This window comes from Clupea harengus, chromosome 14, assembly GCF_900700415.2.
Source record: "Clupea harengus chromosome 14, Ch_v2.0.2, whole genome shotgun sequence".
In the NCBI taxonomy this organism is placed as follows: domain Eukaryota; kingdom Metazoa; phylum Chordata; class Actinopteri; order Clupeiformes; family Clupeidae; genus Clupea; species Clupea harengus.
The window spans coordinates 28,019,025-28,043,444 of NC_045165.1; the positions used below are offsets into that span (position 1 = coordinate 28,019,025).

At 39.2% G+C, this 24,420-nt stretch overlaps 3 protein-coding genes across 5 annotated transcripts in view; all 3 read right to left on the reverse strand.

The window, feature by feature from the left end:
* The window catches only part of col12a1a (collagen, type XII, alpha 1a), a 55,221-nt gene extending 54,647 nt beyond the window's left edge, over positions 1–574 (reverse strand). For 2 of the 3 annotated variants that reach the window (XM_012838088.3, XM_012838087.3), the window contains exon 1: positions 395–574. The gene's annotated coding sequence lies outside the window, so the exon portion shown is untranslated. The remainder of the gene's footprint in view (positions 1–394) is intronic. The other variant, XM_012838086.3, reaches the window with a different exon arrangement.
* A 3,099-nt stretch (positions 575–3,673) lies between these two features.
* Positions 3,674–7,671, reverse strand: LOC105909457 (cytochrome c oxidase subunit 7A2, mitochondrial-like). The gene is made up of 4 exons (XM_012838089.3): positions 7,546–7,671; positions 6,571–6,660; positions 4,076–4,160; positions 3,674–3,889 (listed from the first exon to the last, which is right to left on the reverse strand). The coding sequence occupies exons 1-4, from the start codon at positions 7,666–7,668 to the stop codon at positions 3,834–3,836; spliced, it is 354 nt and encodes a 117-aa protein (XP_012693543.2). The 5' UTR covers positions 7,669–7,671; the 3' UTR covers positions 3,674–3,833.
* Positions 7,672–11,753: 4,082 nt separating this feature from the next.
* Positions 11,754–16,510, reverse strand: tmem30aa (transmembrane protein 30Aa). The gene is made up of 7 exons (XM_012838113.3): positions 16,012–16,510; positions 15,720–15,839; positions 14,781–14,888; positions 14,532–14,619; positions 14,286–14,432; positions 13,987–14,199; positions 11,754–13,397 (listed from the first exon to the last, which is right to left on the reverse strand). Exons 1-7 carry the CDS (start codon positions 16,258–16,260, stop codon positions 13,204–13,206), a joined length of 1,119 nt encoding a protein of 372 aa, XP_012693567.1. The 5' UTR covers positions 16,261–16,510; the 3' UTR covers positions 11,754–13,203.
* Between the last annotated feature and the right edge of the window lie 7,910 nt (positions 16,511–24,420).

A 24,420-nucleotide genomic window follows, 5' to 3' on the forward strand; every position in this document is an offset into this window, starting at 1 on the left:
TGAACCACTTATGCAGATTATTCTAAACCTCCGCTCTAACTGAAATTGCCAATACCCTAAATGGTTTGACAGTGTTATAAGGTTTAACATTGACAGGCTAAATAAATAAAGCAGCCTAATTAAATTAAAAATAAACAGATACATAAATAAATACAGTAAGTAAATAAATAAGTAGCCAACCAACTATGAATTATAATTTGTGGAGATCCCATGACATAGACTATAGGCAACTGTTGAAAAAAAAAGCGCAGCCCAGAATTTATAAAAACAAAAAGTGACAAAACCTGAAATAAATTGTAGCCTTAAGTCTCCGTTTACTTTTCATGCTTAGGACACCAATGAATTGATGCACAAGATTCAATAGAATAGTAGGCTACTTCATTATTTTACTTACCTGATTAGCTTGAAAATGTAATAGAGAACTATGAGTTTGCGGAGATGCCCCCTTCAGAAAACCGGCGAAGCTCCTACTGGGTGCTGAGAGAAGACTTCTCTAGTTGACTGCTTGAAGCTCAGTCTGCAGATGGGAGCTTCTTGAAGGACAGCCTCTTTTCAAGTGGGACGGAGCTTTCCTCAGCATGCGACTAAATAGGGGGCTGTTCTTGCCTCTCACTTCAAGAAACTTTGGGAAAGGGAAACTCCTGCCACAAGTGAGACGAAATTCCCAAGTCCATGACAGGTTAGCCTACCTCTGGCACTATTTCCTAGATCCCATCTACGTTATTTTAAAATAAAACCACAATATTGTGAGCTTTGTCATTTAAGACCTATAACCTACATTAACTGATGCACATGTAGGCCTTACTGATGTAGATATCTTGGCGTTAGGCTATAATACGATTTTTCCCAAACGAAAGAATAGGCTAGGCTACAATAATCAATAGACTCAACAGAACAGCAGCAACAAGTTAACTGCGAGTATCACTGCCTGTATTTAACAAACACCGGCAATTTCGTTTTAATGGTCCATTTCATTGACATGTTCATTCCAACATTAAAAAAAAACAAGATGTCTTACAGGAAACCTTTATAGGTAGGCCTAGATAATCCCCACACTGCCAAAGATGTCATGCTTCTCAAAACGCGTCAAATATTAATTTCCTAACACATTATTGGTGAGGTCTAACGGGATTCATTACTCAAGTGAATTGTCTAATTGTTTAATAATTTACATATCCATAACAATGATTATCATTGTATAATAATAATAACAACCACCTTGGCATACATGAGGGTCCGTCAGTACCATTTCTCATTTGCTTTTCAGTTTGTTATGAAGTCGACCTTTCGCCACCCTGGACAGCGCATGCCATAGTAAATGCTGCCCTCTAGTGAATTGTGAAGGTTACAGTTCAGAGGAAACGAGCTACTAACGAAAAAAGCAGCACCAGAATTACATATGGTTGGAGAAGACCCATTTTAAAAGATTTATTAAGTATCTTGTTTTAGTGACCTCCTCACTTAAGTGCAGTTTGAAAAGCAATGTATTTACTACTGGGTTTAAGTACCACAATAGCCAAATGTAGACCTTTCCACAGAAGATGACAGCATTAAGTTGTTCCTGAGGTTTAACCAGTTTCATTGTTCATCTTGGTCTCTACATTCTCATATATCCTCCACTCAGGAGCAATTACTTTTTCTCACGTCTAAATGTCCATTCAATCCCACATTCAAAATCTCTTAAACTTGAAAATGACAACCAGTCAAACTTTTGTACAGTGGGGAAAATAAGTATTTGACCCCCTACCGATTTCGCAAGTTTGGCCACTTGCAAAGAAATGTGTGATCTATAATTGTAATGGTAGGTCTGTTTTAAAAGTGAGAGACAGAATATCAACAAAAACATCCAGAAAACTGCATTTTATAACATGGAACACTGTTCAAGTGGAGTTGAAACTAACCAAGTATTTGTCTGTCAACCAATTTAAGAGCCTTTTAGATGCTAAGAATGTGCCTCAATGCTGTTGTTTTAAATGATTCTCTGATTTCATTTTTTTTACTTTGTTATTTAATTTTTTTTATACTTAATTTCTGAGTTGTTTAATGTGTTTTGTTTATTTATTTTGTCTGTTCTGTTTTGTTATGGTTTGTTTATTTATTGTTCTTCTGTATTATGTAGCCTCAATCAGGGCATTGCTGCAAAAGAGCCCTGTGCTCAGTCAATTCTCCCTGAATAAACAATGATGATGATGATGAATGATGATGATGATGATGATGATGATGGCTGAAAATAAGTATTTGAACCTCTAGCAAAACATGACTTAGTACTTGGTGGAATAACCCTTGTTGGCAAGCACAGACATCAGACACTTCTTGTAGTTGGTCACCAGGTTTACACACATCTGAGGAGGGATTTTGGTCCACTCCTCTTTCCAGATCCTCTCCAAATCCTTAAGGTTGCGTTTCCATTGTCCTGGCTGAGGGAAGGAGGTTCTCGCCCAAGATTCCACGGTACATGGCCTCATCCATAGTCCCCTGGATGCGGTGGAGTCGTCCTGTACCCTTGGCAGAGAAACAGCCCCAAAGCATAATGTTTCCACCTCCATGCTTGACGGTGGGGATAGTGTTCTTGGGGTCATATTCAGCATTCTTCCCACTCCAAACGCGGCGAGTCGATGCCAAAGAGCTTGATTTTGGTCTCATCTGACCACATCCTGTCTCCCAATCCGCCTTAGAATCATTCAAGTGTCCATTGGCAAACTTCAGACGGCCCTGTACATGTGCTTTCTTGAGCAGGGGGACCTTGTGAGTGCTGCAGTACTTCAAACCATTGCGGCGTAGTGTGTTGCCAATGGTTTTCTTGGTGACTGTGGTCCCAGCTGCCTTGAGATCATTCACAAGCTCCCCCTGTGTAGTTCTGGGGTTATTCTGCACCTTTCGGATGAGCACCAATACTGCACAAGGGGATATCTTGCATGGAGCCCCAGACCTAGAGCGATTGACAGTTGTTTGGTGTTGCTTCCATTTGTGAATAATCGCACCAACAGTTTGCTTCTCACCAAGCTGCTTGCCGATGGTTTTGTAGCCTATTCCAGCCTTGTGCAGGTCTACAATCTCATCTCTGACGTCCTTGGACAACTCTTTGGTCTTGCCCATGGTCGTGAGGTTGAAGGTGTGAAGTATGATTCTTTGGACAGGTTTATTTTATACACGTCACCAGTTGAGATCAGGTGTACCTGGTTAGGCCTATTGAGGACTAATCTGTGTGCTTCGTGGGCACATAACTGGTCTGTGGGAGCCAGAATTCTTGCTGTTTGGTAGGGGTTCAAATACTTATTTTCCACGATCAAATGCAAATCAACTCATAACTGTTATAAAATGCAGTTTTCTGGATGTTTTTGTTGATATTCTGTCTCTCACTGTTAAAATAGATCTACCATTACAATTCTAGATCACGCATTTCTTTGGCATTTCAAGTGGCCAAACTTGCAAAACCGGTTGGGGGTCAAATACTTGTATTTTCCCCACTGTAACTAAATTATGGAGTTATTTTGTTTGTTTGTTTTTTAATCTCTCTCTCTCTCTCTATATATATATATATGACGGTCTCAAAACAGCTCCAAAGAAAACATTTCTAGCCAAATGACAGTAAGCAGTAATCTTCCTTTTCTCAGAAGCTCTAGTCAAAGTCTTTAAGGGGTTGCTCATGTAAAAAAAAAAAACAAGTTCCAAGCGCGCTCCAAACATTTTATTTCCTATGCTTGATTGGTGTCCCAATCAAGTGTTGATCCCATGGACATTAAATAATACTCATAGACATGACAAAAGACTCCCTGATTACTGATATGTACAATTGGCAAAACATTGTTGTACACAAGGGCAAGTCAAATGGATCACTTCTTCTTAGGCGATGCTGCTGATAACAACTCGTATACAACATATGCACTACCTGTTCAAAGAGAGAAAAAGAAGCATATATAAGAAATCACATTTGCAGGGGAGTTTTTTTTTTTTCATACATATTCAACAACAAATTGAAAGACACAACAGATTTTCAGAAATAACCAGGTTGAACAATTTAAGTGATTTTAACAGATCATATGAATCTAAACTTAAAGTCTTTAGGTCTACCCACCAAGAATAGTCAAGCCCATGGTTGCCCTGTACAGAAGAGCATCCTTGGCTCCTCCCTTCAAATGGATGGGCATACCATTGTCCTCCTAGACACAGAAATCAAACACATTTTAGCAGGGAGACCAGGACCAGCATGAGATCTGCTCTGCCAGAAAAGCATGACATTTACACAATTCATTCACAACAAATTATCTTCTCAGATTAACCTACAGAAGTAGACTACGGCAAAAATGTTTTGAACTTCTACAAGCTAGCCCATGAAACACAACCTCTCTATGTCCTCTGTCATCTATGCAGGAATATCTATGGAAATGCTACAACTGGTGAAGAAACGGTGGTAACATAGCGACACTGCTATAGGGCCCAAATCCAAATCAAATAATGTTATTGGCTCTCTGTCCATGAACTGGTAAAATAAGTGAGGGATGATGTATAGTCCGCAGGTCAGTATCCTAAAATAAATCCCAACAGGACGAAAAAGGCACCCCAACGTGCCGCTTATTATACGGTTACTTGTCAAGACAATCTAATTACCTATTTGTTCTCAGTGGAAGCCATGAAACGGTAATACACATGTGAGGAGTGTCTTATCGTTTGGGCAAGTAACAGTATATTAGTCTGTCGGTGAGTATTGGAAAATAAATTCCTTCCTGTCCGTCCTGTTGGGATTTATTTTCCTATACTGTCTGGTGGACTACCGTAATTTCCGGACTATTGAGCGCACCTGAATATAAGCCTCACCCACTGAATTTTTTAAATATAATTATTTTTAACATAAATAAGCCGCACATGTCTATAAGCCGCAGGTGCAGCCAGTTACGATAAGTGCACTGTTGCTTTAAGAGAGCACAGTTGCAAGAGTCAATCAGAAGCTAGAACGTTAGATTGAAGACAGTGAGATAGAAGAAAGACGCCAAGTTTGAAACCAATGAGCTAAAGAACTTGAAAAGACTGGATTTGTATTGTTGTAAACTGTTTTGAGTTGTGTTCTGTCTACGCCGGTAGACTGTGGTTATTTTGACATTAGTTAAGTTATTGAGATACTGAGAAATCGCGTGGAGCTAAGCATCCATGCGGCTGCATCCATGCTAGCATCCTAGCTCCACAAAGCCACCGTAAACACAAAGCCACCGTATACAGTCACAGGTATCATAATCCATAAATTAGCCGCGTCGTTGTTTAAGCCGCGAGGTTCAAAGCGTGGGAAAAAAGTAGCGGTTTATAGTCCGGAAATTACGGTATACATTATCCCGTACATAGCAGACGTCTGAACATTGGGGTGGCCAACTCAAATCAATGGAACTTTTTGCAACATTCTGAGGAGTCGTATAATAATGCTTGCCATCTCACCACCTTTGGGATCATATATTGGAGATGAGGTAAAGTCCTGAGATAGGTTGCAGTTATAAAATTTAATTTTTAAAAGTAGGCTAATGTATGTAGAGTGCAAATGTTAGCCTGAAGAAATAGGTGAAGGTAGGTAGCCTGGCCCACAAAAGATGCCATCTTGCATCTAGCAGAAATGTAGTAGCATTATGTGTGGCTTTGGCTAGAGCTTGTGTTCATCTGGTCTACAGACAAAACCAAAAAGAGATTCCATTCGGTTGGAAGCATATTTTTGTATCATCTAAATCTAAAACAAATGCCAAGCTGAAGGACCCAGCTCCTGAAACAAAGATGTGGCCTGAATTCAAATGGGCAAGACAACGGATATCTCTATTCTAATCTAGTTACGATTTTAATGCAGCAACTCCATGGTCTCCACATCAGACAATTTGTGTGTTGCTCTATGGTATGCCATTGGAACAACACTAAATATATTGATCATTTCTAGTTGCTACAGATGAGTTCGAAATCCTTAACTTGGGTTGTTTTTCACGGTGTCGTCCAATAGCTAATAGCAAAAATAAACATACATCCGATAGGAATGACAATCAGATCAATGTGATGCTAGAAGCAGAATTACTTACCCTCAATATACCAAATGTGTGACAATGTTATAATTAATATCACAGTAAACAAGATGTTATTCCTTATCAATTGCAATGAAATGTAATATAAAAGCGATCTAGTCTTTCATTTTTTGATATATAACGACAGAGCATGTGTCAGCCTCGATCACAGCAAAACAGCTTTTCAAGCAAAGCTAGACTCCGCTAGGTCCACTGGCATGTTACGGTGCATGCATGTATTAGTCAACACAGCCTTAACTACCAGTGAATCCCTGGTTAGCATAGCTGTATACTTATCTGGTTTTCTACAACGGCAGAAATAATAAAATCACTCCAGAGCCTGGGGATAAAATGAAGACTTAACCATAACATTATCATTACCATTATCACATCAACAGACTCATTTAATTTAACTATTTCTATAAATAGTACAATGAAAACATGGACTTCAGGGAGTAATGCAGACAAGTGGCTGTAAAATTCCATTACAATAGCAAATGTCAATAAATCAGGTCAATGCGCTTTCTCGTTCAAAGTGACTCACCTGAAACAACTTCTGCTTCTGTCGAACCTTGTTGTCGACTTGCCGACGGGCACTACTGGCTATAGTCCGCCGGGAAATTTGCTGAAGGGCCTAGAAACACAAAATGCATGACACAAAGATTGACTGTGCATTCAGATAATGGCAGTGTTTCAAATATTAAGTACACAATAATATACTTAATTCACAATCTATATATGTGTGTGGAAAACAGTTATGCAGTGAGGGGAGGGGGAGGGCACAGCCTAACCCTGCATGCCCCATATAGAACAGACATATAGAAATGTCAATAAATGACGTCACGAGGGCTATTAATAACTCCCTATGTGCATGAATCATTCGAAATGCTTTTCTCAGAAGAGGTGTATTTTTTGCAACATTCTGAGGCATATCCTGCAATCTTTCTGTATTGACCACATTTATTTATTTGAATTAGTCTCCGAAAGGAATAATTTCACCTACTTTTTTAGAATTTAAAGACGTTGCAAATTTAACATTAAGCAACAACGAATATGACACAAATGACCTGTATTAAAATGTAACCGGAAGACGAAACATTATGTAACAATATCCGTCAGTCAACAATTAAGTATGTTTATGCTCAAGAATAAAACAAAGTGATGTTAGTGTGACTGTATTTAACCGGTTCCTAGCTAAGGTTAGCTAACGTTACGTTTGTAGTGATCTCTATACAAAAATATAGATCTCTATACAAAGATAAAGCCACCCTTTAGGGTTGCCTTTTTCAGTAGCTGTTCGGTTGGTGTCAAAAAATAATAAACAACGTTATCCTTAACACAGACGACTGTGCCCTTAATCTAACGTTTCCATGGGCAGGTTAGTTGACGTTAGCTAACCTTAGTTTGGTAAGGTTGCCTCACTTGAAGTTAGGCTTTTACAAAAAAGTGTTCATATTCAGACCTTTATTCTCCAACTTTACATTATAAAAACCCTAAGAATTAAAACATATTCACCCACCGTAAAGTGCCTGTACATGTAGGACATTTTCTGTCTTTCTGACTTTAACTGGAGCTTGTCAAGCACAAGGACACAAACCGTACTTCCGATGATATCCCAGGTACCCTTGCGAGCAATACGCATTTCCGTTTAAACAGCGCAGTTCCGTTAAGGTAGCGGCAGCTAAGACTTCCGGTTAGTCCGAAATCTAGCGTGAATGTCGTCAGAATAAAAGTAGAATAATAATAATAATAATAATGATAATATAATAATAATAAACAATGCATTTTATTTGTAGCGCACTCTTCATTTAAATGAATCTCAGAGTGCCAAAACATAGTAGAAACAAACTATAATAATAAAATAAAATTAAATTAAATAAAACTAGTAAACATAAGCATAATAGAAAACTTAGTGACAGTGATTTATCACAAAGCCAAAAACGCCTTCCTAAATAAAAAATGTTTTTAGGCTAGTTTTAAAGGAGTCCAGCGTCTGCGTTGCCCTTAGGTGGTCAGGGAGGCTGTTCCATAAGCATGGCGCTGCCGAGCAAAAGGCCCGGTCGCCCATGGTGCGGAGCTTGGTGTTGGGGACCCGGAGGAGCGAGCTGTTTGCAGATCTGAGGGTGCAGGTGGAGGTTTGGGGAGTAATTAGTTCTTGCAGGTAGGGAGGTGCATGCCCATTTATGCATGTATGGGTGAGTATTAGGACTTTGTATTCAATCCGGGAGAGACAGGGACAGGGAGCCAGTGTAGTGAGTGTAATATCGGTGTTATGTGCTCATATTTCCGGACTCTCATCAGGATCCTGGCAGCGCTGTTTTGGATGTATTGCAGCTTCTGGATGTTCTTGCCAGTGATCCCAGAGAAAAGTGAATTGTAATAGTCCAGTCTTGAGGAGATAAAGGCGTGGACGAGCTTCTCTGCATCTGACAGGGTTAAAGTGGGGCGGAGTTTGGAGATGTTTTTTATATTATAAAAGGAGGCACAGGTGTTTTATATGGTCATTAAAGGTCAGGTGAGGGTCAAACCTAACACCGAGATTAGTGACTGTGGAGGAGAGGGTTATGACCTGGCCGTCGAAGGTGAGATGAGTTATGGAGGATGACTGAACCTGGTGTGGAGTGCCAACAAGAAGGGCTTCGGTTTTGCTACTGTTTAGCTGGAGAAAGTTGTTGCTCATCCATGCCTTTATCTCCCCAAGACAGGCGGTGAGACATGACATGGATGCAAAGGGGCTTGGGGCAGTTTTAATGTAAAGCTGTGTCGTCAGCATAACAGTGGAAAGACATCTGATGTCTGCTGATGACACGACCGAGGGGGAGCACGTAAATTATGAAGAGGATGGAGCCGAGGACCGACCCTTGCGGAACACCACAGGAGACAGGGGCAGTCTGGACTTGCATCTTCCCAGTGAGACATATTCAGTTCTGCCAGAAAGGTAAGACTGAAACCACTTGAGTGCAGAGTCTGATAGTCCAATGGTGGTGTGGAGGCACTCTAGGAGGATAGTGTGATCTACTGTGTGAAATGCAGCAGTCAGGTCCAGGAGGATGAGGAGTGAAGGTGATCCTGCATCGGCTGTCATCAGCAGGTCATTCGTCACCCTGAGCAAAGCTGTTTCAGTGCTGTGGGCTGAACGAAATCCTGACTGAAATTTTTCAAACAAATTGTTGTGTTTGAGGTGGTCCTGAAGTTGAGAAGCAACTACCTTCTCTAACACCTTGGACAGGAAGGCAAGGTTTGAGATAGGCCTGGAGTTGGCTAGAACCTCCGGGTCCAGGGTGGGCTTCTTGAGAAGGGGACGGATGACAGCAACCTTGAGAGCAGGTGGGACATAGCCAGACTGAAGGGAAAGGTTAACAACTTTGGTGATGAAAGGACTGAGAGTGGGGATGTGTGACTTGAGCAGAGCAGTTGGAATGGGGTCCAGGGTACAGGTACAGGATTTAATTTTTCTGAGGATTTCTTCAACATGGCTCTCCTGAACCTCAGCGAGATATAGAGGAGACAGCACTCGCAGATAAGGTGTTGGTGTCAGAGAGAAGCAGAGATGGAGAGCTGGACATCAGAGAGCGAATGTTGTTGACCTTGGATCTGAAAAAGTCAATGAAGCTGTTGCATTGCTCCTCTGTAGCCTCAGAATGCAGTAGTAGTAGTAGTAGTATGCACGTAGTACAGTTGAATCTCGGTTTTGTCGAGTAACATATTTTTTTTATTACGCACTGCTGGCTATGTTAATAGTGACGATTTCAGCGTAAGCGTTCAATGTTTTTCTATTTGAAACACTGATATAAAATAGGCTACTAGACATGCTAGATATCACTATACTTAAGCCACACATTCATAGTCATCATTATCAAGTTATCATTATAGGCCTATGTCTGTAAACTTATTGTTGCATTTTATCTGTAAACAATATGACACAACTGAGTTTCATTCGATAGATAAATAGTGTGATATTATGCCAATTCTGGTCTTCTGTTCTTACCCATGCATCAACCATCATCAGGTCAGTTTATCTTAATCTCGGCTTGGCTGCTTGGACTTGACATTGTGGTCCTAATGATATCTTGTCCATAGCTTAGAAACTGCCCTCATAGCCTACCTCTCGAAATTTTTACGGACATCTTTCTTTTGTTTTATATTTTTTGAAATGTAATGTTGTATGTGCTTGTGTTATTATCATTACTGCTCAGTCACATTACAGTTCAATTAATATCGATACAGAAACAACAGGTTCTTCCTATTCAAATCCTCAAAACAACAACCTGTGACACCGAGGGGGTACACTGAGTCATACACTACAGGGCTCTATCACCTCACGATATTCAGACATTAGTGTTGCTAAGAACAAGTTAGAAGTCCATTTCCTGAGTTGCTTTTGTGGCATAGAGGGGGAATTATGTCTATGAAATCACACAGAAATGCTTATGTCCCATCAACACAAAGATGAAATTAAATCATCATATACAAAAACAATACTTTTAAGGAACCTACCGGTATACAGATGAAGGCCTGATTTACCCTTGTGTCATCCAGGGGGCATTATTACACATTACACATCATAAGCACCGTAGGGCTGGAATGGCACATGGAAGATCAAGCAGTAAGCCCACCAGCCAGCCTCCAGAGCCTACAACAGCAGGTGCTCAGGAGTTCAAGCAAGAGGACAACCACGCAAGCGCTGGATTGAGGGAGTTGCAGAGATTTTACCATCCTGGTGAAGCATTTTTTGCCATTTTCTTTTTACATTACTGTAAGGGAAAGTAAAACTGCATTACACACAGCCTGCAGTGACAGGAATGTCTGTTTCAGTGATGACACTTATTACCAAAGAGCTTTTCTTTATACTGTAATGACACTGTAAATGCTGTATGTAATGCAGGAACAACCAACCCATTTGTATTACTGCTACCTACCTGTTATATTATGGACTGTGTTGGTTAACACTGAAGCTATATGCTACCGCTGCATGGAACTACAGTGCCCTCCACAATTATTGGCACCCCTAGTGAATATGAGCAAACAGGCTATGAAAAAATATGTCTTTGCTGTTTATCCTCTTGGTCTTGGTGTTCCACTTCCAAAATATTCATACAAATCTTACCTTTTCATTGAGGTAAAATAATTGAAAGAAAAAAAAATGTTGCCATTAAATAAATATTATTCTCCAAAACATGTGTTTTACTATTACTAATATTTACTAAACTAATATTTCAGTTGTATATGAGCACATTTTTCAGTTGATTTTTTGTGTAATGTGAGAGCTATCTTACTACTGCATGTGTGAGTCATTTAAGTGGTAGCTAATTACGATCTAAGGTTCTACTGGAAGTTTGTCGTTTTTAGCACTTTAACAGAAAGTGTCTGAGATTGAAATCACAGGCTGTCCCTTCAATTGGATTGAAAATGTGTGGTTTTCTTTTCTTTCCTTTCGACAAAGAAAGAAAAGAAAACTTTCAGTGATCCCAAACGGTACCATATGCTCGAGTAAATGTTAGCTTTAAAGTGTGCGGATGGGTGAGAAATTTGAAATTCTGAGGTACATACATGGAGGCTATATCAAAGTAAGTACCTGTTATAAGACCAGACTTAAGGAGATATGAAGCTTTAGGTGAATTTATTCACTTTATCAATCTCCAGCTGTCCAAATATATATATATATATATACTGTATATATGATTACATTTTCTTTTGTTATAAGACCAGACTTAAGAAGATATGAAGTAAGCTTTAGGTTAATTTATTCACTTTAGCAATCTCCAGCTGTCCAATTTAAAAAAAAAATATGATTACATTTTCTTTTACAGTATCCACAAAGCTCAGATTACATGCTTAGTTATCTATGCACCATTGTCATTATATTTTGTATACAACATGTCAGTATTATTAGTCATGATTCAAACATTTTGGAATTGGCAAGATACCAAATGTAGTTTTGGAGGTGTATATAGTTGCCTCATTATATCTATTCTTGTTCCATTTCAATATGGATCTAGACATGTAAAAGAAACTGTAATCAGCAATATACAATAAATAATCCAAAGTACTATTTTTAAGTTCATGTCAAATTTAAAGTGCATTTTTCTGATACTACAATATTTGGGTTTAAAACCAGTGAAAACAAATGAGAGCATAATAAAGAACATAAATGATTTTCAACTCAAATTAATTGGTCACGATAAATATAATATATTCCTTTAGAGTGTAAAAAGGTAAATAACAACAACAAACAAAACAAAACAACCTTAATAATTAAAGTATAGCCCTTTGATTGCATTTCTAAACAAAAACTACAGCATGCATATGAAATGACATATATGATAGGGTGCATCTGATTCAACAAAGCAAAACCAGGCAAGAAGCAGGACTGACAGTCTGACATCAATTTGCAATCCCCATTTAAGCCGATTGGATATTTGCTTCAGGGTATAGCTGCAAAACCATACATTCATAAAAGCATATTTTAAGCGTTCAATTCAACACCCATTACATTCAGTTGGAAACAAACACAGGAAAGAAATGGAAAAACAGCACAGGAGGCATCCTTCGATCCCTACAACCCCCTTACTTCATAGCAAAAGACAATCATTTTGATAGGGATAGTACACGGCTTCAGAAGCGTGTGGCATAGAATTAGCGAAACAACTTTGGTCAGATCAGTGTAGCAGTAATTGCCTTAACTGGTTTCAAGTATAAAATACTGAGTGGTGTAGCTTAGAGGCATTGTGCTTGATTTTGGTATCCATGCTGTGTATGAAACAGTTCAACTGTTAAACTTCAACCTAGGAACTTTTTTTTTAAGCAAACTGCCACTGCAATCCAGTGGTATTTGGCAGGATAACTACCTGATTAAACTGGATCCCAAAACGTACTTCTATCATGTCAAATCAACACAACAGGGAAGACCATAGCTCTGAAATGGTAATGAAAGCCACCAGCACTAGCCACAATAATCAAAATGTTCTGTGTGTTTTCCTATATTGATATATAACCATTGTATACATTGAAACAATGTGTGCAAAGTTGACACTGTATATGGATTTAATATCTTCTGTAACTTTGGAACATCACTACAGTTTATACACAGAAAATGAGCCATAAGTTAAGCCAGTAGTCCATGCAGGGGTTCAGTAGCTACGCAGGAAGACGCATGAGCACCTCAGAAGAGCTCATCTCAGTTGGGGATGTCTGCGTTGTTGTTCCGGCTGCCATACTTGTGGTGAATAATGAGCAGAACAACACCCAAGAAGAAACACACAGAGCCTACAGTGATGTAAGCAATGCCAAGGAAGGGGTTTTTCCCTCCCATCCAGGAGATGGTGCTCAGAATCATACGCTTCTGGCCGTCGAAGCTGCGCACAGGGTAATCTAGAGGTCAATTATTAAGGGAAAATGTGTAGGTGAACTATAGAGCAAATGAACTCTGAGGCTAACAATAGTTTCATGAGACAAAAAAGATCCAATACATGTTTGTTTATACCTCGGAAGCAGCTCTAGTGATATAGAATAGTGATTCATCTTTTGACCAAAGATTATACAGCACTTTAGAATCCTTACGTTTGAATGCTTCAATGCTTCGTGAATGAGAGATTTTAATAGAGAAATAAGATAAGAAATATCAGACACCTGTCAGCCAATCAGAAAAGTGTAGGCTATATTACGATCACCAGGGTATAAAATGTTTTTTTAGGTTAGGTATACTACAGTTTAATGTAGGTATACTCAAACATACTACTGTGTTTCAATGTAGACCTGGTAGTAGTAGTAGTAATGTAGACTATGGCCAGTGAATGGCCTAAACACTAAAAAAGCCTTTCATAGGAATAAAGTTCCCCACCCCTGCAATACATGTTTGTTCATAATTCACTCGATTAATGAAACATGAACTCTATCTTTTGAATGTGCACGTACTAAATCACACTTTTTCAGGTTAATGCTGATTATCTGGAAAGGATACTGTAGGTTATGTTCAGTGTGTAGTTTCCTTGGGGCAGTGTTGGCATCATGTTGTCCTTCTTCTTCTGGATGATTCGGTAGAGCTTCCTGAAGGTGGGAAGGGCAGCAGTGCGCATCCACACGATGAAGTCTTCATTGATAAAGCCGTTGTTGTCAGGGTCACTGGGGTCCAGCTCATAGACAGGTTTCCCCCAGTTGAGAGGCTTGGCTGTGCCTGAAATAAAGTTAAAATGTCAATGTAAGTTTCTGTCTTTACCAGCACTCCAATGTGTCATGCTTCAGTATTATAAGACAGGCCACCTGCAAATGCAGTTGTGAGATTGTTGTCGTTTCCTCCAGGGTTCCTGAACTTCACATGCTTGTCAGTCCACCAAGCAATACCCTTCCTCATTAATGGTATGGTAATAGTGGTACCATTTGGAAAATTGTAAATCAGCTCCAAGGTATCTGGATAACGACAACAGTGTTCAGTGACTAGTGTCATTTCTTAATAGAAAACCACGAATCATGGTCAAATGTCCCCAGTCACTGTTACATGTAACTTACCATTGAAGAGGCTGTTAGCAATAGCACCACAAGGGGCTATGGATAATCCATTACTTTTGCGGTAAGGCTCACATTCCTTACTTGGATTCTAGAAAAGAAATATGGGGAAAAGGTATAACCACATATGTCGTGTCACTTTCCCACCCTGGTTAATTTACTACTGAAAAATCTAAATCTACAATCACCCTGTGATACATTTGCCATAAGGACAAGAACAACAAATCGAAGAAGACATCCAACTGTACATACCAACAATGAGGTCTTATCACCATTCAGCTGGCTATCGTCCCTAGATTTCACATAACGTCTGTGGTTCTGGTAAAAGTTGGACAAGCCGTAGTACATGAAGACATTGCTCTAAAAAAAATGTAGAAAACATCAACTGTAAGTACATGCACAACCACTGCACAGATGAAAAACAAACAATCAATCACACACAAACACAATAATTCTCTGTTACAATGGAGAACAAAGCCTACCTACAGAGCACATGATCAACAGTGTTATCAAATGTTTCACACACCCAACAAGATTACCCTTTCAACTTAATATTGAAACAGTTGCAATCTTTCCGTCTCCATTGTGTTGAGACGGAAAGATTGCAACTGTTTCAATATTAAGTTGAAAGGGTAATCTTGTTGGGTGTGTGAAACATTTGATAACACTGTTGATCATGTGCTCTGTAGCTGTAGCAAAGGACACATCAATAATAGAACAAGGGCGAAGCTTCAAGTGTAATCAATGTAAGGCTATTTCGAAAGTAACCCTAATGAATATTTAATGATAGCCAAGGGCATTGTAGTTATTTCAATTCACAAGAAGGGCCAATCCATCGGGTACATATACTTAGTTGCCATAGTGCAAGACTACCTAAGCTTTTACCTCCATTTTAATCACAGTAAAATTACAGCCCACGAACACATACATTTAGTCATTTAGCAGACGTCTTATCCAAAGCGACGTACAAAGGAGAGAACAATCAAGCTACGAGCTAAAGAGACCTAGTGTAACAATAAATACTATTTTACATAAGAAATAAAAAAAGTGCAGGAATGTAACTACTGTAAGTGCGAGTTAAGTACTAACACAGTTATACTTACACATCACCATTTACAGGGATTATAACCTAACCAAGAATCTCAATCGATAAAGCATTCAAAATGTTTGACACAAAACAAGATTTCCTACCTCAAAGGGCTGGTCGAGAACGAATGGAATCAAGCATATGCAGGGAGTTGTATTATTCCAGCTGTAATTATGAGCGCAAACATAACAAGGACTGGACTCCTCCATGCCTGTGTAATCGATCTGAAACAGTCAATATAAAGTAGTACATGAAAATATCGGTTGGCATTTTCAGTCATTAGCCTGAAAGTTGTAAAACTGAGGCGGATTTTCATGATGATTACACTGACAGACATCCAGAAAATGAAGTAACGTTAATGTTGTTTGTTTGGATCAGAAAAGGCACAGGGCTCACCTCAAACTCCTTTATGTTATTGGATGTGACGAACAGACCAATACCAATAGGGATGAAGATCAGTCCGATTACGAAAAAAGCTGGGAGGACAGTGCCGGCTGTCAAAATGGGCTGCCAAGCAGGCAGTCGTTGCTGTTTAAACGCAGTATTATCCGGCTTCTTGATCTTTACGGTACCTGCTCCACCGGGGCCAACGGCTCCTGAATGGTGACCGTCCTCTTCTTTAGCATTGTAGCTCGACGCCATCATAGCTGCTAGTTAAATTAGATGTCACCGAGTCGAGTAACGTTAATGTACTCTAAGGCAACGTCAAGAACAGAATACGAGTAGTTTAATGAACAATCGCTCCGATCGACTAATTCAAAATAAATATTACATAAACCTTTCAGCAGGTAGTAACGTTCGCATAAGTACAGCTACGTTGCATACCTACCCATACCTTAAGCTGTTTTCCCGTGTTCCCCCCTAGTGATTGACAGGGTGGTAAACACGGAAGAATTTCGACCAATAGGATCTGCTTTGCGTAATGACTCCAACAAACGCACACTTCCGCCATTCTATTTAGTTAGGGCGTGTCTTGTCATTCAGTACAGCAGCGTTCAGTGAGCAACTATAGGCAAATGAGAGTTCCGTTCTGCTAGCAGTTCCGTTCTGCTAGCAACGATAACCCACAATAACCCCAGGAAGTAAAACGAAACGAGGAAGTAAAATGAGTTTGTTGTATCAAATGAAAGGTTTTTACAACAAACAACCCTGTTAATCGACTGGGTAATATAAAAACCTTTTATATGCAACGAGTTTTATTGTTCCATTTGTCTTAATGATCGGGAAAATAGTTAAAAGCGTGTTTGAAAGTTATAGTAGCCTATTTGTCATTATAAAGTCCTAATCTGTCTACTCGCTAGCTCAGACTTTATAATGGTATTTTGTTAACTGTGCATTATATTAACTTGCTTTAAAACAAGGTAAGATATAGTGAGTTAATTTTAAGCGTACAGGATACTTTGATAATGACTAAGATGTAGCTGAAAATTGACAATTTGTATGCCTATGACAGCATGTAGGCCTATGTTTAAAGTATTGTGGAGCATTCAGGGACGTAAATCTCAACTACTTCACACATTTTATTTAATGTTTGGAGTGTCCTGAACATATTCCACCCCCCTTTCATTGAGACACAATCTTTAGTTTTTTCAGCAAAGAGTGATACATGTCACATGGCCCTGCCATTGAAGTTAATACATTTTCGCCTGTGTGTAGGCCTATGTTTAAAGTATTGTGGAGCCTTCAGGGACGTAAATCTCAACTACTTCACACATTTTATTTAATGTTTGGAGTGTCCTGAACATATTCCACCCCCCTTTCATTGAGACACAATCTTTAGTTTTTTCAGCAAAGAGTGATACATGTCACATGGCCCTGCCATTGAAGTTAATGCATTTTCGCCTGTGTGTAGGCCTATGTTTAAAGTATTGTGGAGCATTCAGGGACGTAAATCTCAACTACTTCACACATTTTATTTAATGTTTGGAGTGTCCTGAACATATTCCACCCCCCTTTCATTGAGACACAATCTTTAGTTTTTTCAGCAAAGAGTGATACATGTCACATGGCCCTGCCATTGAAGTTAATGCATTTTCGCCTGTGTGTAGGCCTATGTTTAAAGTATTGTGGAGCCTTCAGGGACGTAAATCTCAACTACTTCACACATTTTATTTAATGTTTGGAGTGTCCTGAAAATATTCCACCCCCCTTTCATTGAGACACAATCTTTAGTTTTTTCAGCAAAGAGTGATACATGTCACATGGCCCTGCCATTGAAGTTAATACATTTTCGCCTGTGTGTAGGCCTATGTTTAAAGTATTGTGGAGCCTTCAGGGACGTAAATCTCAACTACTTCACACATTTTATTTAATGTTTGGAGTGTCCTGAACATATTTCACCCCCCTTTCATTGAGACACAATCTTTAGTTTTTTCAGCAAAGAGCGATACATGTCACATGGCCCTGCCATTGAAGTTAATGCATTTTCGCCTGTCTGATCACCTATGTTTAAAGTATTGTGGAGCATTCAGGGACGTAAATCTCAACTACTTCACACATTTTATTTAATGTTTGGAGTGTCCTGAACATATTCCACCCCACTTTCATTCAGACACAATCTTTAGTTTCATCAGCATAGAGTGATACGTGTCACATGGCCCTGTCATTGAATAAATGCATTTTCGCCTGTGTGTAGGCCTATGTTTAAAGTATTGTGGAGCATTCAGGGACGTAATTCTCCACTACTTCACACATTTTATTTAATGTTTGGAATGTCCTGAACATTTTCCACCCCCCTTTCATTGAGACACAATGTTTAGTTTTTTCAGCAAAGAGTGATACATGTCACATGGCCCTGCCATTGAAGTTAATGCATTTTCGCCTGTGTGTAGGCCTATGTTTAAAGTATTGTGGAGCCTTCAGGGACGTAAATCTCAACTACTTCACACATTTTATTTAATGTTTGGAGTGTCCTGAACATATTCCACCCCCCTTTCATTGAGACACAATCTTTAGTTTTTTCAGCAAAGAGTGATACATGTCACATGGCCCTGCCATTGAAGATAATGCATTTTCGCCTGTCTGATCACCTATGTTTAAAGTATTGTGGAGCCTTCAGGGACGCAAATCTGAACTACTTCACACATTTTATTTAATGTTTGGAGTGTCCTGAACATATTCCACCCCCCTTTCATTGAGACACAATCTTTAGTTTTTTCAGCAAAGAGTGATACATGTCACATGGCCCTGCCATTGAAGATAATGCATTTTCGCCTGTCTGATCACCTATGTTTAAAGTATTGTGGAGCCTTCAGGGACGCAAATCTGAACTACTTCACACATTTTATTTAATGTTTGGAGTGTCCTGAACATATTCCACCCCCCTTTCATTGAGACACAATCTTTAGTTTTTTCAGCAAAGAGCGATACATGTCACATGGCCCTGCCATTGAAAATAATGCATTTTCGCCTGTCTGATCACCTATGTTTAAAGTATTGTGGAGCCTTCAGGGACGCAAATCTGAACTACTTCACACATTTTATTTAATGTTTGGAGTGTCCTGAACATATTCCACCCCCCTTTCATTGAGACACAATCTTTAGTTTTTTCAGCAAAGAGTGATACATGTCACATGGCCCTGCCATTGAAGATAATGCATTTTCGCCTGTCTGATCACCTATGTTTAAAGTATTGTGGAGCCTTCAGGGACGCAAATCTGAACTACTTCACACATTTTATTTAATGTTTGGAGTGTCCTGAACATATTCCACCCCCCTTTCATTGAGACACAATCTTTAGTTTTTTCAGCAAAGAGTGATACATGTCACATGGCCCTGCCATTGAAGATAATGCATTTTCGCCTGTCTGATCACCTATGTTTAAAGTATTGTGGAGCCTTCAGGGACGCAAATCTGAACTACTTCACACATTTTATTTAATGTTTGGAGTGTCCTGAACATATTCCACCCCCCTTTCATTGAGACACAATCTTTAGTTTTTTCAGCAAAGAGTGATACATGTCACATGGCCCTGCCATTGAAGATAATGCATTTTCGCCTGTCTGATCACCTATGTTTAAAGTATTGTGGAGCCTTCAGGGACGCAAATCTGAACTACTTCACACATTTTATTTAATGTTTGGAGTGTCCTGAACATATTCCACCCCCCTTTCATTGAGACACAATCTTTAGTTTTTTCAGCAAAGAGTGATACATGTCACATGGCCCTGCCATTGAAGATAATGCATTTTCGCCTGTCTGATCACCTATGTTTAAAGTATTGTGGAGCCTTCAGGGACGCAAATCTGAACTACTTCACACATTTTATTTAATGTTTGGAGTGTCCTGAACATATTCCACCCCCCTTTCATTGAGACACAATCTTTAGTTTTTTCAGCAAAGAGTGATACGTGTCACATGGCAATACCCTGGCATTGGAGATAATCCCTTTTCACCTGTGTGATCTGTGTGTCAAGTGTTTTTTCACAGTGAATGACCAGAATAATGACTGCTAAACATATTTTACCCTTTCTTTACAGTTCTGAACAAGTTCAACCAACTTTAATGAAGGCATAATCCTTTTATCAGCCTAATGGGGTGTGTTTTACTTTTTTTTAATACAATATTGTCTGTTTAGTCATTGTTCATTATATTAAAACAAGAAAACCATACTTTTGTAACATCAGTGAATCGTTTTTAACCCATTTTGATGTTACTATGAAATTAATATCTCTGATAGTTTAAGAAAACACGGGGCTAATAAGGGACTTTTATTTTGAAAAATCGTAACCGGAAGTCGCTCGAGCTCATTTGCCTATAGTTGCTCACTGAACGCTGCTTCTGCTAGCAACGATAAAGCAGCGTTCAGTGAGCAACTATAGGCAAATGAGCTCGAGCGACTTCCGGTTACGATTTTTCAAAATAAAAGTCCCTTATTAGCCCCGTGTTTTCTTAAACTATCAGAGATATTAATTTCATAGTAACATCAAAATGGGTTAAAAACGATTCACTGATGTTACAAAAGTATGGTTTTCTTGTTTTAATATAATGAACAATGACTAAACAGACAATATTGTATTAAAAAAAAGTAAAACACACCCCATTAGGCTGATAAAAGGATTATGCCTTCATTAAAGTTGGTTGAACTTGTTCAGAACTGTAAAGAAAGGGTAAAATATGTTTAGCAGTCATTATTCTGGTCATTCACTGTGAAAAAACACTTGACACACAGATCACACAGGTGAAAAGGGATTATCTCCAATGCCAGGGTATTGCCATGTGACACGTATCACTCTTTGCTGAAAAAACTAAAGATTGTGTCTCAATGAAAGGGGGGTGGAATATGTTCAGGACACTCCAAACATTAAATAAAATGTGTGAAGTAGTTCAGATTTGCGTCCCTGAAGGCTCCACAATACTTTAAACATAGGTGATCAGACAGGCGAAAATGCATTATCTTCAATGGCAGGGCCATGTGACATGTATCACTCTTTGCTGAAAAAACTAAAGATTGTGTCTCAATGAAAGGGGGGTGGAATATGTTCAGGACACTCCAAACATTAAATAAAATGTGTGAAGTAGTTCAGATTTGCGTCCCTGAAGGCTCCACAATACTTTAAACATAGGTGATCAGACAGGCGAAAATGCATTATTTTCAATGGCAGGGCCATGTGACATGTATCGCTCTTTGCTGAAAAAACTAAAGATTGTGTCTCAATGAAAGGGGGGTGGAATATGTTCAGGACACTCCAAACATTAAATAAAATGTGTGAAGTAGTTCAGATTTGCGTCCCTGAAGGCTCCACAATACTTTAAACATAGGTGATCAGACAGGCGAAAATGCATTATTTTCAATGGCAGGGCCATGTGACATGTATCGCTCTTTGCTGAAAAAACTAAAGATTGTGTCTCAATGAAAGGGGGGTGGAATATGTTCAGGACACTCCAAACATTAAATAAAATGTGTGAAGTAGTTCAGATTTGCGTCCCTGAAGGCTCTACAATACTTTAAACATAGGTGATCAGACAGGCGAAAATGCATTATTTTCAATGGCAGGGCCATGTGACATGTATCGCTCTTTGCTGAAAAAACTAAAGATTGTGTCTCAATGAAAGGGGGGTGGAATATGTTCAGGACACTCCAAACATTAAATAAAATGTGTGAAGTAGTTCAGATTTGCGTCCCTGAAGGCTCCACAATACTTTAAACATAGGTGATCAGACAGGCGAAAATGCATTATCTTCAATGGCAGGGCCATGTGACATGTATCACTCTTTGCTGAAAAAACTAAAGATTGTGTCTCAATGAAAGGGGGGTGGAATATGTTCAGGACACTCCAAACATTAAATAAAATGTGTGAAGTAGTTCAGATTTGCGTCCCTGAAGGCTCCACAATACTTTAAACATAGGTGATCAGACAGGCGAAAATGCATTATCTTCAATGGCAGGGCCATGTGACATGTATCGCTCTTTGCTGAAAAAACTAAAGATTGTGTCTCAATGAAAGGGGGGTGGAATATGTTCAGGACACTCCAAACATTAAATAAAATGTGTGAAGTAGTTCAGATTTGCGTCCCTGAAGGCTCCACAATACTTTAAACATAGGTGATCAGACAGGCGAAAATGCATTATTTTCAATGGCAGGGCCATGTGACATGTATCGCTCTTTGCTGAAAAAACTAAAGATTGTGTCTCAATGAAAGGGGGGTGGAATATGTTCAGGACACTCCAAACATTAAATAAAATGTGTGAAGTAGTTCAGATTTGCGTCCCTGAAGGCTCTACAATACTTTAAACATAGGTGATCAGACAGGCGAAAATGCATTATTTTCAATGGCAGGGCCATGTGACATGTATCGCTCTTTGCTGAAAAAACTAAAGATTGTGTCTCAATGAAAGGGGGGTGGAATATGTTCAGGACACTCCAAACATTAAATAAAATGTGTGAAGTAGTTCAGATTTGCGTCCCTGAAGGCTCCACAATACTTTAAACATAGGTGATCAGACAGGCGAAAATGCATTATCTTCAATGGCAGGGCCATGTGACATGTATCACTCTTTGCTGAAAAAACTAAAGATTGTGTCTCAATGAAAGGGGGGTCGAATATGTTCAGGACACTCCAAACATTAAATAAAATGTGTGAAGTAGTTGAGATTTACGTCCCTGAGTGCTCCACAATACTTTAAACGTACGTGTCACATGGCCCTGCCATTGAACATAATGCATTTTCGCCTGTCTGATCACCTATGTTTAAAGTATTGTGGAGCATTCAGGGACGTAAATCTCAACTACTTCACACATTTTATTTAATGTTTGGAGTGTCCTGAACATATTCCACCCCCCTTTCATTGAGACACAATCTTTAGTTTTTTCAGCAAAGAGTGATACATGTCACATGGCCCTGCCATTGAAGTTAATGCATTTTCGCCTGTGTGTAGGCCTATGTTTAAAGTATTGTGGAGCCTTCAGGGACGTAAATCTGAACTACTTCACACATTTTATTTAATGTTTGGAAGTGTCCTGAACATATTCCACCCCCCTTTCATTGAGACACAATCTTTAGTTTTTTCAGCAAAGAGTGATACATGTCACATGGCCCTGCCATTGAAGACAATGCATTTTCGCCTGTGTGTAGGCCTATGTTTAAAGTATTGTGGAGCATTCAGGGACGTAAATCTCAACTACTTCACACATTTTATTTAATGTTTGGAGTGTCCTGAACATATTCCACCCCCCTTTCATTGAGACACAATCTTTAGTTTTTTCAGCAAAGAGTGATACATGTCACATGGCCCTGCCATTGAAGATAATGCATTTTCGCCTGTGTGTAGGCCTATGTTTAAAGTATTGTGGAGCCTTCAGGGACGTAAATCTCAACTACTTCACACATTTTATTTAATGTTTGGAGTGTCCTGAACATATTCCACCCCCCTTTCATTGAGACACAATCTTTAGTTTTTTCAGCAAAGAGTGATACATGTCACATGGCCCTGCCATTGAAGATAATGCATTTTCGCCTGTGTGTAGGCCTATGTTTAAAGTATTGTGGAGCATTCAGGGACGTAAATCTCAACTACTTCACACATTTTATTTAATGTTTGGAGTGTCCTGAACATATTCCACCCCCCTTTCATTGAGACACAATCTTTAGTTTTTTCAGCAAAGAGTGATACATGTCACATGGCCCTGCCATTGAAGATAATGCATTTTCGCCTGTGTGTAGGCCTATGTTTAAAGTATTGTGGAGCCTTCAGGGACGTAAATCTCAACTACTTCACACATTTTATTTAATGTTTGGAGTGTCCTGAACATATTCCACCCCCCTTTCATTGAGACACAATCTTTAGTTTTTTCAGCAAAGAGTGATACATGTCACATGGCCCTGCCATTGAAGTTAATGCATTTTCGCCTGTCTGATCGCCTATGTTTAAAGTATTGTGGAGCCTTCAGGGACGTAAATCTCAACTACTTCACACATTTTATTTAATGTTTGGAGTGTCCTGAACATATTCCACCCCCCTTTCATTGAGACACAATCTTTAGTTTTTTCAGCAAAGAGTGATACATGTCACATGGCCCTGCCATTGAAGACAATGCATTTTCGCCTGTGTGTAGGCCTATGTTTAAAGTATTGTGGAGCATTCAGGGACGTAAATCTCAACTACTTCACACATTTTATTTAATGTTTGGAGTGTCCTGAACATATTCCACCCCCTTTCATTGAGACACAATCTTTAGTTTTTTCAGCAAAGAGTGATACATGTCACATGGCCCTGCCATTGAAGATAATGCATTTTCGCCTGTGTGTAGGCCTATGTTTAAAGTATTGTGGAGCCTTCAGGGACGTAAATCTCAACTACTTCAC